At 43.7% G+C, this 17,268-nt stretch overlaps 1 protein-coding gene across 1 annotated transcript in view; it reads left to right on the top strand.

Moving 5' to 3' along the window:
• ABCA12 (ATP binding cassette subfamily A member 12) overlaps positions 1–17,268 on the top strand; it is a 140,206-nt gene that overhangs the window by 66,218 nt on the left and 56,720 nt on the right. The window contains exons 19-25 of the mRNA XM_033153541.1: positions 719–858; positions 1,180–1,299; positions 4,321–4,411; positions 5,279–5,458; positions 8,338–8,653; positions 10,676–10,790; positions 16,269–16,598. Of these exons, the coding sequence (XP_033009432.1) occupies positions 719–858; positions 1,180–1,299; positions 4,321–4,411; positions 5,279–5,458; positions 8,338–8,653; positions 10,676–10,790; positions 16,269–16,598 (1,292 nt within the window). The remainder of the gene's footprint in view (positions 1–718; positions 859–1,179; positions 1,300–4,320; positions 4,412–5,278; positions 5,459–8,337; positions 8,654–10,675; positions 10,791–16,268; positions 16,599–17,268) is intronic.

Below are 17,268 nucleotides of genomic sequence, written 5' to 3'. Positions count from 1 at the left end.
TTCAATCCAATTATAAAGGATTACAGGTGGCAGGAAAGACCTAATCTTGAGACCTGGCGCCAGTCAGACCATTGGTCCAATGACAATACGAGTCAGAATGGACTCAGTATGGCGGCACCATATATGTTCATAAGGGAACTCCAGTCTCAATGCGATCAAATTCTGCAATACATGTTTGTATGTAGTTATGGTGACCTATTTCAAAAATGGAAAAACTGACTTTGCTGCTGGAATTGCTGAGCTTTCAGCAGACACTTTACAAAGAAATGCAAGGTTTGCGTTTTCTTGGTGCAAGAAAAGTTTCTATCTGAAAAGTGAAGCAATGCAGGCAGCAGTTGAAGTGGCTTTAATACATTGCCAAATCTAAAGTCCCCAATGAGTTTGGCTTTAGTATTCAGAAAGGTCACTGCTTTTATTTTGAGGAGTTGTTTTTCCATCTGTACTGACACTCGCTCCTCTGAGCTCCAAAAGCTCCATTTAACCTTAAACAGAAGAGGTTTTTGCTAGAACAATAAGAACCTTGTTAGCTGAGTTCAGCAATGGGAGATCTTTGGGGAGGATTAGCTTTGTCAAAAGGCATCACATCAGGATGTGAAGACAGGGTTTTCAAGGGATTCTTCTAGCATCTGCTATCAACTGGCAAGCATCAATATCTGTATCTGGACTGTGCATCTGTGTTATGTGTGCTAATTCTCACACCGACTCTGTCTTTTTCTAGCATCATTCTGCACATCAATCTTTTTGGACTTGGTGAAAACACCTACAGGGGCTTTAATCTGGTCTTTCTTAAAGCCCATGCTGTTTGGGAGGATTCTGTATACACCAGACACCCCTGAAACAAGAGCAATCATGGAGAAGGTAACGCCACGCTCGATAAAATCAATAGTTCTTGGTGATTAGAAAACACTTGGTACTTGCAGTAGATACCAATTAGGAGGTTGCTTCTCCACTGGTTTTAGGAACATATGGAATTCCTAATGTTAATTTGCCTTCAGAATATGTGACTTAGTTGGGAAGAAGTTTTGTAAATATAGCAAGAAATTATTATTAACCAGTGTGAGAACGCTCTCAATCAGGGAGCAAACCAAGGCATCATAGCACTGTTATTCACTTGATTGACTAGATATGCATTTTTCTTTGCCCATATATATTTTTGTTCTCTCACCTAAATTCTCTTAGTCTAATGCAACATTGAAACTGATGGCTGAATTAACACAAAAATCCCAGGAGTGGCTGGACAATTCACCATTGCTGATGAGCTCATTGAATATGTTAAAGGAAACTATTCCAATAGCAAAGGTATGAAATGTTTACTCCCTATCTCATTAACTGACCGAGCGTTGATTTTGTCTTGTTACGGTTTTTGTGCTACCGGATTTGTAAGTCTGGATTAATAATTATGCTTAACACCTCATTGCATAGGATTCCAGCAAAGTTGACCTTACCTCGGAGCTCCCTGATTCATAAAATAAGGTTCCCTCTGTTGCTTACTTTACAATGCGTGTGGAAGATGAGAAGTGTTTCCTTCTCTCATAGAAGGGGGAGCATTGCCTTAAATGCCCAGGCCTGAAAAACTTTCATGTGCCAGTCTTCTGTCCATGATGAATGATGCGTCAGCCTTGCAGCCATTTTCACATGTATCATGAATGGGGAAAGTGCTTTGCAGCAAGTGAATGTAAGGTGTGTGTAAGGTTTTAAACAGAAGCAAGAAACCAGGGGCATCATAATGATTTCACAATGGAGTCACCATCTCCTGTCATCCGGCTTTCTAAAGTTCTCTCCCCCAAACCCAGGCTTCACGGGCCGACCACTGCTAATTTCTCAACAAAATGCCAACGGTATTTTGGCTCAGCTGTAGTTGCATACTACCTATTAACTGTCTCCCCTCACATGTAAGGGTAAAGGGACCCCTGACCATTAGATCCAGTCGTGTCCGACTCTGGGGTTGCGGCGCTCATCTCGCGTTACTGGCTGAGGGAGCTGGCGTACAGTTTCCGGGTCATGTGGCCAGCATGGCTAAGCCGCTTTTGGCAAACCAGAACAACACACGGAAACACCATTTACCTTCCCGCTGGAGCGGTACCTATTTATCTACTTGCACTTTGACGTGCTTTTGAACTGCTAGGTGGGCAGGAGCTGGGACCGAGCAACAGGAGCTCACCCCGTTGCAGGGATTCGAACCGCCGACCTTCTGATTGGCAAGCCCTAGGCTCTGTGTTTTAACCCACAGCACCACCCGCGTCCCTGCCTCACATGTACCTTCTTGCAATTTGGCGGGTAGGGAGGGGAGAGCTTGCTAGGGGTGGGAGTTGGTAGAGCTTTCTCTGCAGTGGTGCTGGTGCTGTGGTACTTATGACCATCTGGCCCCATCACATTGGGGTTTCTAGTGAGGAAGGTAGGCATAGCTTTTGGGTCTTTTGCAAGGGAAGGTTAACCGGTCAAATGGCTGACAGAGCTAGTTCCCTGTCTAATTTTTAAGTGCAAATTCACCTGTCTGTACCTTTATGGTATTTCAATTAAGCTGCTTATTTTTAAAAAAAAGTTATATCATTGTCACAATGTGTGATTGTTTTGAGGTCTTGTATGCCCCCTTGGAGCAACTTTGTTTTATGGAAGAGTATGCAGTCTGAAAAGTTTAAAATACTTTTTTCATGATTAAATTAATATCTTTGAGCCTTTTCCTAAATTGTAGAGATACCTGTGTGCTGACAGGCTGGTACCTGCTGTATTATCTAAGAAAACCTGTTTGATTGAGTCAGGAGGATCAAAATGGCTCTGTAGCATAATGAGTTGAAATTCAAGCTATAAAATTCAGACCTTCTTTATAAATCAGAGCTAAAACTCCCCTCTGGCGCTGAGCCCTATGGCAACAATCATTTTCTTTTTACTATGAAGTTGCAGCTGTCTTCTATCAAATGATGTCTTTATTAACTCATGGTAGCATGTGAAATTCAAGACAATGTATCTGACAGAGCTAGCTATAACACAGGAACTTATTAACTCATGTAAGCAGTCAAATTCAGTATAACACAGTCAGTATAGCAAGGCTTGAGGGAAACCTTAGGGGCATTTTTCTTTTTGTAACATGGAAATAAAATCTGGATGTTAGAAAAATTCATGCATCTCATGTTGTCTTAATGGTGGCTTGTTTTTCTCTCAAGTAAGCCCATTTGAAAACCTCATATGAAACATGCATATCAAGGCTATAAATAGGGATAAACAAAATTAGTAATGCTCATTTGCTATAAAGTGAGCTGGTTTTGTTCTGCTGCCCTTCCGCTTGTGCCTGATACAGTACTATCTGCTCCACTGTGTGCTATGGTTTTGTCTTCATTCTGTCATGATCTATGCTGCTGTGCTGTGCTATATTTACAAACCCATTGTCTCTCCTGCATGTTCCCTTTCAAAGTTTGATAAATAACAAATGTCCTTGTGCCACCTTAAAGACAATGTTATTGAACTGGCTGATGGACCATTACAAAACCGTCTATGAATGCATACCTAACCATGCCTACTTAGAAGTTAGTTATACTGAATTTAGTGGGACTTACCTTCTGGTAAGTGAGGTTAGGATTGTAGCCTCTCTCACTGCTTTGATTTCACAACTCAGTATAAACTTGCCATCCTATATTGCTTCCCTCACTCAGTTACCAGAGGTAGGCAGTTGAGTTACAAGTCAAGAAAATATCAAGGGGGGTGGGGAGGAAAGGAAATGTAATTTAAATTTACTTTTTTCCAAATTACTTTTATTAGTTTTCTAAATTATTACAAATCAAACCAAATTAACAGGCCATCATTCAGACAATGTGAGGTACATAAGTTCAGAAGTATTCCTCCCTTCATTTAAACTTGAGTTAGCAACAGTTGCATGACATACAGAAACTGAACGCGTAGTTTTGGGATGGGCAGATTAATATGAGCAAAGGGAGGTGCATGCCAAAAATGTAGATATAGGGAGTTTTGGGTTTGACAGTCATCTTTGGATATTGGGGGCCAGTTTGCTAAAACCCACTAGGTTCTCAGCCTTGGAATATAATTAACATGGCAAAATTGTGTCAATCCTGGTGTGTTCCATGACTTGGTCCCAGTCCAGCCCTTTTTCTTGTACAAATGACAAGCTTGAGGTTCAGTTCCTGGGCCTGGCCTACATGACATTAAGAAGCCAGCCACCGAAAGAGGAGAAGCTTGTGTCTTCTCTGGGAACTGACCGTACCTTCTTCTCGGGGGACTCATTTCCTCCTTTTGACAACTGTGGTTCTAATTTTGAAAAGTGGCTGAATTTCCTTTGTTTAACCAAGATCTCATTCCATTATTTTGTAGAATGCACTGCAGAATCCCTTTGTGCAAGTGTTCATCAAACTCATGGTGAAACTAGATGCTGACGACCTTCTAAACCAAATTGATGAGCTGGGTAAGTTGTTGCACAGAGCCATGCACCCTAGAGATGTTCCTGATTATACAGGCACACCTTTACTTGTCTCACATAAGTGGGTGGTTGCTGCTGATTTCTATAGGAAAACGTAAGTGTGCATTACTTGCAGTACCCTGTGGAGACACCTATTTTGGGGCCACATACTGGTTGACACAGTACCCACCGAAAGGGACCACATTTTGTGGGGTGGACAGAACACCCCACACTTCCCCGTTGCTTCCCAGACTGCAAAATATCAGGTTTTTGTGTAAAGTGGGTTTGTTGCCCAGGGGTAACAGAGCCCTGTAACCCACTTTAATCGTGGAAATCTAAAGTTCTGGTATGCGCTTGAATCCCTTCCACACAATATTAACTGCCTGGAGACACACAAAATGGGAAGAACCCTAATGTGTGGTTTTATTTGTGAAGGGCATTGTTATTTGTATGGAAGAGTATTCGGTCATTCAGCCCTCATCTCTAGTCTAAAGTGGTCTAGGCCAGATACAAGTTTACCCCTTTCAGAGAGAACTAGGCAATCATTAGATCTTTTTCAGCTTTATGAAGCTGTGAACAGAAACTGCTAAAAGTACATAACTTCTTCTAATTTTTAGGTTTTCTTGTGTCTTCCACAGGAGAGTGTCACATTATAACCAATAGATTATGGCAGAGGTGGTTTTAGGTTGGTGCAACTGGTGTGGTCATCCTGGGTGTCATCCTGCAGGGTTTGCCAAAACAATGCTGTAGAATAGAGCGCAAGGGGCGCCGGTGTGTGTGTGTGTGTCGCACAGGGCACTGCTGAAATTTGAGAGCCCAAAGTCCACCACTGATTATGGTTCTCTTGCTTCATTTCCCCCATCCAACCCCCAGATGATATACGTTGGGAACTACAGAATAATGCTGACATAATAAACCAGCTTAGCATCTTAGCAGGACTATCAGTAAATGTTTCCTCCTGTGTGTTGTTTGATCGCATTCGTCCATTCAAGACTGTAGAGGAGCTGGAAATGGTGGCAAAAGATTTCTTTTTGAAGAATGAACTCCTTGCAAGTGAGTAATGTAATCTCAATTTGGATTTCTTTACTGAAATGAAATCGTTTTCAACCAAAATTCAAGATGAGGTGTTAAAATGTGGGTGTTTGGGCTGAGGTGAATCATTCTGGTCTGTTACACCGGTGGTTTGAAATACATTACTTGACAAATCAAAGCTGATCCCCAGTAGCATGTGTTCCAGCATCATTCGGCCATAACTTTTACAACAAATAAGCTGCCTAGTAAGAAACTGCATAATGTACTGAGGTTATCTGTAAACAAGGTCTGTTGCGAGAATCAGCAGGGATTGCAGTGGCCAGGTGTGAATCGAATGCATAGCTCACTTCAATTTTTAGTTTATTTCTCTTCCCACCTTTCCCACCCAATGGGCACACGGGCAGCAGTGCCATATCAATTCTCAATTCAGCTATCCCCAAATCTGATGATATACCTGTGTTTTTATTGTATACCTGTGCTTTAGCAACTAACTGAACATCCTTACGATACTCTGCTTTGCAAATTGAGAATCACAGCAGTAGACATTATATTAATGCCTGTTCGTTTTATTAAAGCATGCTTGAGATCACAAGCAAAATAAAGGGTGTACACAGCTGGAGCAGTGAGAAGGCCAGGCAATTGTACTCATCCTGTTCTTGGCAGATGCACAGACTCCTTGTGAGCATCAAACCCAGGGGAAGCCTGTTCTGCCAATTCACCCACCTTTCCCTAGACTAGAGCAATTTTTTAAGTTTGCAGTAACTGTTTTTTATTTGTTAGATATTTATTCTTTGATAATTTTCTAATGTTACAAGTTAAACAAAGCAAAACAGTTGAAGTTGAACAGTTGAACGCACAAAGCAAAAGCAGTTTGCGTTGTCAATTAAGAACTACAGAATCAGTATAGCATCTGATACATTAGTGGCATTTACCAGATAAAAAGAGATAGAATATCAGTATTACATACCAATAAGATCATACCAGAACAATTTATGTTGTGTTGAATAATGTTGTGTTGAGTACTGAGGGATCATTATTACCATAAGAAATGAAATGAAACTATTGAGCTACAAGAATTACTTATGACTACACAAATATGTTGCATCAATTCTTTCATTAAATGTAATCTCCAAATTCCATTATCAATTTTCTATATGACAAAACATTTTCTCTCTCTTCAGTTGGAGTTCTTTCTTTTGTCTTGTAGCACATATAGAAACAAGGTGATAAGGAACTGAGAAACATATTTAACAGGATTGGTTTGGTTTTAATGGCTGACAGATTAGTTTACTTATTTCCAGAATGTCTGTATTTTGATGCATGTGATAAAGGGACCCTGGGAAACATTGTGGATGTTTCCCTATTAAAATGAAGCAATGCATGAGTTTGATTCCAAATTACTGGGTTTTCTTCTTTAGTGGTTACTGAACAAATGTTTAATTAAAGAACTTGCAAGATATCTGAAAAATAAAATAAAAGGTGACCAGTTTGTCTGAAGCATGGTTGCAGGGCTGGGGAGAGAAAAGTAAATGTGTGTTTGCTTTAGAGGCAAAGAAAGACCTACATTGGCTCCCAGTATGTTTCTGAGCACAATTCAAAGTGTTGGTGCTGACCTTAAAACCCTAAACGGCCTCGGTCCAGTATACCTGAAGGAGCGTCTCCACCCCCATCGTTCTGCCCGGACACTGAGGTCCAGCTCCGAGGGCCTTCTCTGTGGTGGCACCCACCCTGTGGAATGCCCTCCCACCAGATGTCAAAGAGAAAAACAACTACCAGACTTTTAGAAGACATCTGAAGGCAGCCCTGTTTAGGGAAGCTTTTAATGTTTAATAGACTATTGCATTTTAATATTCTGTTGGAAGCCGCCCAGAGTGGCTGGGGAAACCCAGCCAGTTGGGCGGGGTATAAATAATAAATGCTTCTTCTTCTTCTTCTTCTTCTTCTTCTTCTTCTTCTTCTTCTTCTTCTTCTTCTTCTTCTTCTTCTTATTATTATTATACGTGTAATTTGAGGAGAACAGTTTGGTGGGGAGGACCAACAGCAGACACAACTGCTGATCCCTGTCTATAGGCCTCTGAGTTTGCATCCCAGAGTTCAAGGCTAGTGTCAAGGGTCAACTTGTTGATGGTCCACACCTCAATAAGGGACCTACTGACAAGAACCCCTCTTATTGTAACTCGCTCTACGCGGGGCTGCCCCTGAAGCTGACCCAGAAACTCCAGCGGGTGCAGAATGCCATGGCGAGGCTCCTCACGGGGTCTTTGCCGCAGGACCACATTCATCCAGTGCTTTACCAGCTGCACTGGCTCCCGGTGGAGTACAGGGTCAGGTTTAAGGTGCTGGTTTTGACCTTTAAAGCCCTATGCGGCTTAGGACCCTCATACCTAAGGGACCGCCTCTCCTGGTATGTCCCATGTAGGACCTTAAGGTCCTCAAATAATAATTTGTTGGAGGTCCCGAGCCACAAGGAAGCTAGGTTGGCTTCAACTAGGGCCAGGGCCTTCTCAGTACTGGCCCCGACTTGGTGGAACAGTCTGGCACAAGAGACCAGGGCCCTGCGGGATTTGGCATCTTTCCACAGGGCCTGCAAGACGGAGCTGTTCCACCTAGCCTTTCGGTTGGTTTCAGTCTAACCCCGATGTTTCGTTCTTTTGGGGTGATTGGTGGGCTACTTAAAAATGAGGCTGAAGTTTAGATTTAATTTTAAATTGTATTTTAATCTGTATTTTAATGAACTGTTTTATGTTTTTGTTGTGATTTTATTGGTGTTAGGCGGGGAATGGCGGGGTATAAATAAAAATTTATTGTTGTTATTATTATTATTATTATTATTATTATTATTATTATTATTATAGCCCTGCTGCAGTGAAATTCATTTCTCTCTCTTTCTCTTTTAAAAGGTATCATTTTCAGGCCATTCTCAGACAGAAAGAGGGAGGAGACGGAAATTCCTGGCAGCCTTTCCCTTCCACCACTAGTCAACTACACCATCCGAATGAGCAGCAAGATTTCCCAAACAACCAGAAGAATACGAGAGAAAATCTGGACGGTGGGTCCGCATAACTCAGCCTCACAAAGTCAGATCTACAGCCGAGCATTTGTCTACATCCAGGACAGCATTGACAGAGCAATCATTGAACTGCAGACTGGGAAAACGGCAGAAGAAATTGCAGTACAAATTCAGGCTACCCCCTACCCCTGCTACAATAAAGACATGTAAGTCTGCTAACTAAACCACGATAAGCAGGGTGTTTTATAAATGGTAGAGCATTTACAGCAGTGTGCTCTTTATGGGGCTGCCCTTGGGCCTAGTCTGGAAGCTCCATCTGGTGCAGAATGGGGCTCCTGGATGAGGGCACGGAGCCACCAACATGTGAGACCACTGTTCAAACATCTGCACAGGCTGCCCACCTACTACTGGGCCACGTTCAAGGACCTTGCACCAATTTACAAAGCCCTCAACAACTTAGGTCCCGGGTATCTGAGGGACTGCCCTGAACTGTTATATCCTAGCTCATTCATTGAGATCATCTGCAGGTGCATCACTGGCAACAAGAAATAGAGTCTTTGGTGTCATCAGTCCAGTGGAATGTTATGCAATGGAGATTTGGGAGGCGCTTCAAAAACCTGCTGAAAACTGTTCTATGGATCTCAATAGCAGATGATCTCTGAGTTTACATTTCTATGAGGGTTTTTAAAATTGTATATAGATATGGCTGTTGTAAAACACTTTGATTTTTTTATGATATAGTGTTATATAAATATTTTTATAAATAAATAAATATTTTAATGGGACAGAAATATGGTCACTCACAACCTCACCAGTTGTATCAGGCTTCTTTGCTAAAACACTTCCGGGATAGATAAAATCACCATAATGTGACAGCTGGCAAATAGATCAAGTAAAGACCTCCAAACCAAAGCTGCAATCCTGATTTGGATGGCTCATTTAAATCACAGTTTGGATATAATGTCAATCTGTGCTTTGATCCAACTCATGGAGAATGTTCCATCTGTATCCAAGCTTCATTTACGCCTTCATAGGCTGCCTTAACAAGATGCAAAACCCTGAAAAAAATCTGTTCCTTTTCTTTTATGCCAACCTCAACCTACCTACCTACCTACCCACACCCATTGTAGTGGAATCCTGCAACATCTGGTTGCCTGTATCTTAACTTTAGGAATTAAGTAATTTTTACTTCTCAGATATGAATCTTGCCTTCTTAAATTACAGTCATACCTCAGGTTGCGAACGCTGTGGGTTACGTTTTCTCAGGTTGTGCTCCGCGCCAATCCCGGAAGTACTGGAATGGGTAATTTCCAGGTTTTGGCATGCACAGAAGCACTAAATTGCGCTTTGCACATGCGCAGAAGTGTCGAATCACGACCTACTCGTACGCAGGCGCTGCACTGCAGGTTACGGACACTACGGGTTGCGAACGCGCCTCCCGCATGGATCACGTTCGCAACCCGAGCGTCCACTGTATTTAATGATAGCCATGGTAAGGTTTGATTTCTCACTAGCACAGTTGTAGGCATTGCTAATGGTAAATTGTCTTTGATCCAAGTGTTTTGTCATTTTCAGTGGGACTTAGTTCCACGTAAATATGATTCAGTTTACAAATCAAACCTATGCATTTTAACTCAGAAGTAAATCTAAGTTTGCAGTCCTGTATACACAGGAAATTGCCAGGGAATAAGCCATATTGAATACATTAGGATATAAGTCTGAGTGAACGTGACTAGGGCAGGACTTGTCTGGCATAGATGTTATTGCCGCTTTCATATTCATCTCCTGAGAAGATCACAACGTCAAGTGATATTTCTGCAAAACATGGCAAAACATAATATGCTTTGTTTTGAGGCTGAAAATTGAAACTGCTTCCAGTCTCTAACTTCATAGAACTTTGCAAAGGTATAAGAGACCTTACACCTTTGTCCCTACACAGGTTTATACAGAGGAATATTAAGTATCAGTCAAGGAAGGGTGGGGCACAAAACATGCCTCAATGTAGGGACTCTAAGAGCCACAAACCAGTAGCTATAGTTTTTTGTCATAGCAAAAGTTATTTCATTGAATGTATTTCCCAGTTCCTAGAATGAGCCAAATGTTTTTCAACTATAGTCCAAGTTTCAGAAAGAAAACAAAGGCTTTTATGTTGAAAGTCATGTTAGTTATCCCTCCCTAATCCAACGTACTTTGCCTTTGCAGCTAAATAATTGCTTTTCTTTTCACAGGTTCCTAACCAGTGTGACTTACTCCCTTCCATTCATGTTGATGGCTGCTTGGATACTTTACATTGCGGCCTTTGTGAAGAAACTCGTTCAGGAAAAAGACCTGAGGCTTTACGAGGTAGTCTGCCGTTTTGAGTATTCCCCACACCCTGTGGCTGTATCTGACAGAGTCTGAGTACCTGGGTGGAAGGAATCCAGTCTATAGGGTTCCCTGTTAACTTACTCACAGAGGCTAACAGAGAAACCACTTATGAAAGCTATGCCCTGAGCTCCTCTCCAAAACAATTCATACAAGCAAATTCAGTGGAAATTGCTCCTGGATAAGACCTGAGAATGCAGGTCTCAAGAATTCATTTCTCAGAATGAGAGATAGACTACCAGCCAAGACTGCACCTTTAAAAGCTAACAGAGTTAGTTCTCCAAGAATGTAGAGGGACCTAGCAGGTGATCTTGAAGACATTCCAGTCTTCTTTGTGGTGCTCCTAAGTTGTTTATCACTCCTATGTAGGGATGCAGGAGAAATTCAGTTCATTTTGCAGTGAAAGCTGAAGCTATTGAATTTGCACTTTCTGAAACAGTATGTGAACTGAAGCCCATCAACATTTTGCGGTGCAGTTCTCCAACTAATGTTTGAAAACATTCAGGAAAAAGTATACATAAAAATGAATATATTAGCGAAAACTCTTTGCATTGGGGAAATTGCTTGCAAAATTGTGTACGTTAGTCAAAACTGCATATAAAATGAGTTTATTTGGAAAAAATTGCATTCAAATGCTGATGAATTTTCATGAAGATTTTTACAATTTCATTTATAAATTGATGCAAAACGTGGAGAACTCAATTTAAGATCGGAAAGATGAGAAACCCAGAAAGCAGAAGCAGATCCTTCTGTTCCTACTCCTAATTATGCATATTTAACATTATTTGGTCTTTGAAATACTTCTTGCCCTTCTTTCACCACAACACAATTCTAGGAAATAATAATAAATGACATGAATCCAGGCTCTGGTATCCAGCAAAGGCCTATGATGTTTTATGATGTTAGCCGCTCTGAGCCCGGCCTCAGCCGGGGAGGGCGGGATACAAATAAATATTTATTATTTATTATTATGCAAATAGACAACATCAGAAGGGTAAGCAGGATCTGTAGCACAGAGGGGAGGGTGCTCCAAAGCTGGGGCCCCCAATCTCCCTCACATTGCCACATGACAAACCTCCTTGGTAGATCTGAACAGCCAGGCAGATCTATGTGGGAGAAGGCACTCCCTCTAAGTTATGTAGGGCTTTATAAGTCAATGCAAACACCCTGAAATGGGATTGGGTAGCAAAGTGTTTTTCAACCTTTTTTGGGCAAAGGCACACTTGTTTCATGAAAAAAGTCACGAGGCACACCACCATTAGAAAATGTTAAAAAATTTAACTCTGTGCCTATATTGACTATCAGAGCCGTCTTAAGGGGATCTGCCGCCCTGGCGCGGCTATCCCTCCGGCGCCCCCGCCATGCCGCCTCTCCGCCGCCTCCCTCCCGCGCTTGCCGCCCCTTGGGAGGGGGGTGGGCGAGCGGGGGGTGAGGGGCGTGGCGCTGGAGCGGCGCGGGGCTCTGCGCGCCCTTCCAGCGCTTCCGGGATGGGAGGCGAGGGCGGCCGGCTCGCGCTCCCGCGCAGCTCGCGCTCTGCGCGCAGCTGGACGGCGCGGCGCTGCTGGGCAGCTCGCGCTGCATCGGGAGCGCGAGCCGGCCGCCCTCGCCTCCCAGAGCCCCAGCTGGAGTGCTGGAAGGTCGCGCAAAGCCCCGCGCCGCTCCAGCTGGGGCTCTGGGAGGCGAGGGCGGGCGGCTTACCGCCCGCCCGCCGGCGCGCGAGTGCCCGCCTGCCCGTGGGGGCGGGTTGGGGAGGAGGAGCCCGGTATGCCGGCGGGCTCGCGGGGGCGCCCCTGGGGCGCCCAGCGCCCTGGCGCACCGCGCCACCGGCTTCTATGGATGAGACGGCTCTGTTGACTATATATAAAGTAATTTTCCCACGGCACACCAGGCAACATCTCACGGCACACTAGTGTGCCGCGGAACAGTGGTTGAAAAACACTGATATAGACAACCAGTGTAGTTCTATCAAGCTTGGTGTAAATTGTTGGCGATAGGCAGTCCCCAATAACAGCTCAGCTACCTCATTCGGCACTTAACTGCAGCTTCCAAAGCAGCTTCCAGGGCAGCTCCACATATACAGTAGTGCAGGTTTCAGCAGCCCATTCTTAAGGTTACCTGCGCTTGAAGCTCTCCCTGTCAAGACCATGTGTCCTGCGTGCAATTTATGCATCATGCGTATTATTAGCCCCCCAATTAACAAGTGTTCCTGCTTGAAGAAGGACTATATTGTATGTCGTCGATGTGCAGTATGACAAAATATGTGCAGGAATATAATTCTCACTTTCCTGGCACTCCAACAGGGAATATTTGTCTGAAAAAGTGCCACTGGGAGCAAACATCAAGAGGAAATCTTTGGGATGTAGTTGGGTAGGGTCTGTTGCTCAATGGAAGAGCACCTGCTTTGCGTTCTGAAGGTCTCAGGATCAATCCCTGCAGTGACGGACTTTGGCACCTCAAATTTCAGTGGCACCCTGTGCACCGCCAAAATCCGACACACCTCTCCCCACGCCTCTCGCCTTACAGCGGAGTACCGGTGGCAGAGCCTGCTCCGGCACCCCAGAAGTTTTGCACCCAGTACAGCCGCACAGGTCCCTGTCATTTCCAGGCCTGACTGGGAAAGACTCCCGTCTGAAACTCTGGAGACCCACTGCCAATCAATGTCAACCATGCTTGACTTGATGTGCAAACGGTCTGACCTTTCGTAAGGCAGCTTCCAGTGCTCCTAAAAACCTTTGCACACAGCAAAGGGGTTCTTTGGATTATGGGCCTCTAAAAGAAAGCCATAGATTATAGAAGAAAGGTCATTAGTAAGATCAGTGATTGGAAGCTGTTCGCTATTTTCTTTAGATACATCAAGCAAGTTGTTAAGAAATTATGTCTTTCATAATTGGTTCTTCTGACAGGATTCTACTTCCCTGACCTCTTACATACCATGGTGTTTATTTATTTATTTTTTGTTATTATCTCAAGTGGGCTGTGAGGCATGTGCAAGATTAGATTTCCTGTGAGACAACATAGCGATCAATGTGAAAATCTTTCCCCTTCTTAACTTGATTTAGTTTTCAAACTGAACTTCCACCAGAGGAGCAAAAGGGCTTTGTAATTCTTTGTCTTGGTAGTCAATGAAGTACAGCATCCACTTCCACAGAATCAATTATTGCCTTGGCCCAACTACTCTCAATTTAGTGCGCACTTATTTAAAATATGAGGCCATTTCTGCTAAAAATGTTCCTGTGTGCTGTCCTAACACTCAGTGGGACTTTTAGCACTTTCATTAGCGTTTCAATCGATTCCATGGGTTAAACAAAGAAAATTATTGTTTTTGAGCAAATAGATCCCCACAGATATACTACTGTTTCACAGAATCATAGAACTGTGGAGTTGGAAGGGACCCCAAGGGCCATCTAGTCCAGCCCTCTGCAATGCAGGAATCTCAGCTAAAGCATGCAGCATGACAGCTAAAGCATCCAACGTCTGCTTAAAAACCTCTGAGGGAGTTCGTTCCACTGTGAAATAGCTCTGATGTCATTTGTATAATATTAGAACAGCAGCAAGTGTGGAGTGTCTCGACTTTTGTAGAGTTATATCTGTGTATCTGATCCTGACAATATTTGTATGAAAAGGGCAGAGTAGCTCTGTCGGAGGTTAGCTTCAGAGACTCTTGGCCATGCCAGAGTAACTCTCTCTTGCAAAAAGTGGTAATGCAGGCATGAGGAGGAGTTACAGTGGTACACCGGGTTGCGTACGTAAATGGTTCCAGGTTACAGTTCGTAACCCGAAAAGTACGCAACCTGAACAAGCGCGCGGAAAACCCAGAAGTAGTGGTTTGCGTATGCGCGAACTGCGCATCCGCGCATCACGCGTGCTCCGGGTTGTGTTTCCGGGTTACCGGAGTTCGTAACCCAGAGCATACGTAACCCGAGGTACGACTGTATACTGTGATCTTCTCACAGCTCTGACATTTTTGACAGGGAAGAAGCTGTGTTAAAGCGGCTCAACAATGTAACATAAGAAATGGCCCACACATTCTTGTTTATGCTGAATTTTAAAAATAGCCAGGCCAAATATTTGGGGCAAATGGAGCAAAATATTTCACCCATGCACCAGTAGCATTCAAGGATGTCGTACAAGGAAGTCTACCTCCTAATCCTTGAGTTATAAATGTTCACTCCAAAGAAACAGCCTGGAAATGTTAAATGGAGTGAATTTTAGGGTGGGGTGCATGATTGGTTCAGCAGATTGGCCATTCGGAAATCTTAGAATGGCTGGTATTTTTGAGAAACTTATCTATTTGGGAGGTAAGTCCCACTCAGTTTGAACTCCACCATGGTGTTAGTTTATTTCTTTCATTTTTTTCATAGCTTAGCAAGTTAGAGATTCCAGATTTTGGTGCAAGAAACAGTACTTGTTGGAAGAAGTTGCCAGAGCTATTGCTGACCTGGCATCAGTCAATAGTCCCTACTGGGAGCACACTGGGTAGGTGGGGGCATTGCCATTTGTAAACCTATCAATGCACACATACCCCACTGGCCTTGTAAGGCAACCTCTACAACACCCAATTTTTTATTTTTTTTAAAAACCTACTTTGCCGTTTGTCAGAGTTTGCAGAAATATGAACTGGAGAGGTAATAGTGGCCTCAAGCATCTGATTTCTCACAATTCATTAGGGTGCGCACATTCAGCTTAGTGGGGCACAATTTGGGCATTCCTGGTAAGGACTGACATGTCCCTCTCAGAGACTGTAAAACTGAAATTACCGTAATGCCGCAGACCACCAGTCACCCCTTCCATTTTAGAAGAAGTGACAATGGCCATCTTACTACGCCTACAGTACATAATTAGAATATGCAGGTGGCTCTGTGGTCTAAACCACTGAGCCTCTTGGGGTTGCTGATCAGAAGGTCAGCGGTTCGAATCCCTGCAACAGGGTGAGCTGCCGTTGCTCTGTCCCAGCTCCTGCCAACCTAGCAGTTCGAAAGCATGCCAGTGCAAGTAGATAAATAGGTACCACTTTGGCAGGAAGGTAAACAGCATTTCCTGCATTCAGGCACTTGTCACGGTCCTCCGTGCGCCAGTAGTGGTTTAGACATGCTTGCCACATGACCTGGAAAACTGTCTGTGGACAAACACCTGCTCTCTCAGCCTGAAAGTGAGATGAGCGCCGCGTTCCCATAGTCATCTTTGACTGGACTTAATCATCCCTTCCCTTTTTTACCTTTACTTAGAATACAACAGTACTTAATATTTTGGTGTTTCTATAGATGGTTTCATTGCTTTAGAGTTGGCTAAATTGATTTTATTGTGAGTTTGTGTTTCTATGTTTTATTCTGTTTTTACCCTGTGCACCTCTTTGAAACTGGTCTCTAAATTTGTTTTCATAATAAATAACAGCAATAACTAATACACATGTTTGAATTCAATTAAGTGGCTATCCTTCTATTATTTCTCCCTCCATAGTATATGAAGATGATGGGTGTCAATTCCAGCAGTCACTTCATCGCCTGGTTCATTGAGTGTGCCACCTTCCTCCTAATTACTACCATGTTCCTCATTGTTATGCTCAAAGTTGGGAACGTCCTTTCCCATATAAACGTTGTGATACTGTTCCTGTACCTCCTGGACTACAGCTTCTCCATCATCGCCATGTGCTACCTCATCAGCGTCTTCTTCAACAACACCAACATTGCTGCCTTGGTGGGCTGTCTCATCTACATTTTGACCTTTTTCCCATTCATCGTCCTGCTTGTCGTTGAGAATCACGTGAGCTTTTCCGTGAAGAGCCTGCTGGTAAACCTCTCAGCTGTGTTAAGATGCATGAAGGTGCTGGGGCGGCGTTGGTCAACCTGGAGCCCACAGAAGTTTTGGACTACAACTCCCATCTGCTCCAGCAGGGCAGTGCTAGGTGGGGCTGGTGGGAATTGTAGTTCAAGACGTCTGAAGGCTGGGGAAAGGGTCATTTACCAAAGAATTTTTTTTTTTGGGGGGGGGGGTTAAACTTAAATGCACATTTTGGCTTGTCTCTCAGCCACACAATAGCAGTGGTGTAATATTAGGCCCAATTTGCTCCAGGCAGAAGGGTTCACAAGGCTAGCAGATTCCATTGCTGATCTTCCTTCCTTCTTATTCCTGATGTAGATCTTCCTTCATCTCTACTTCCCTGGTGGGAAGGGGGGGCGCCATTTTGGGGTCTGCCTCAGGTGCCAAAATGTCTTGGGTCGGCCCTAGTTAACACTTCTATGTTTGTTGTTGCTCAGTCGTTCAGTCGTGTCCGACTCTTCGTGACCCCATGGACTAGAGCACGCAAGGCACCCCTATCCTCCACTGCCTCCCGCAGTTTGGCCAAACTCATGCCACTCGCTTCGAGAACACTGTCCAACCATCTCATTCTCTGTCGTCCCCTTCTCCTTGTGCCCTCCATTTTTCCCAACATCAGGGTCTTTTCTCGGGAGTCTTCTCT

Source organism: Lacerta agilis, chromosome 1 (assembly GCF_009819535.1).
Source record: "Lacerta agilis isolate rLacAgi1 chromosome 1, rLacAgi1.pri, whole genome shotgun sequence".
Lineage (NCBI taxonomy): Eukaryota > Metazoa > Chordata > Lepidosauria > Squamata > Lacertidae > Lacerta > Lacerta agilis.
Note: the sequence above shows the minus strand (reverse complement) of the source record. Positions and strands in the feature narration are given on the sequence as shown.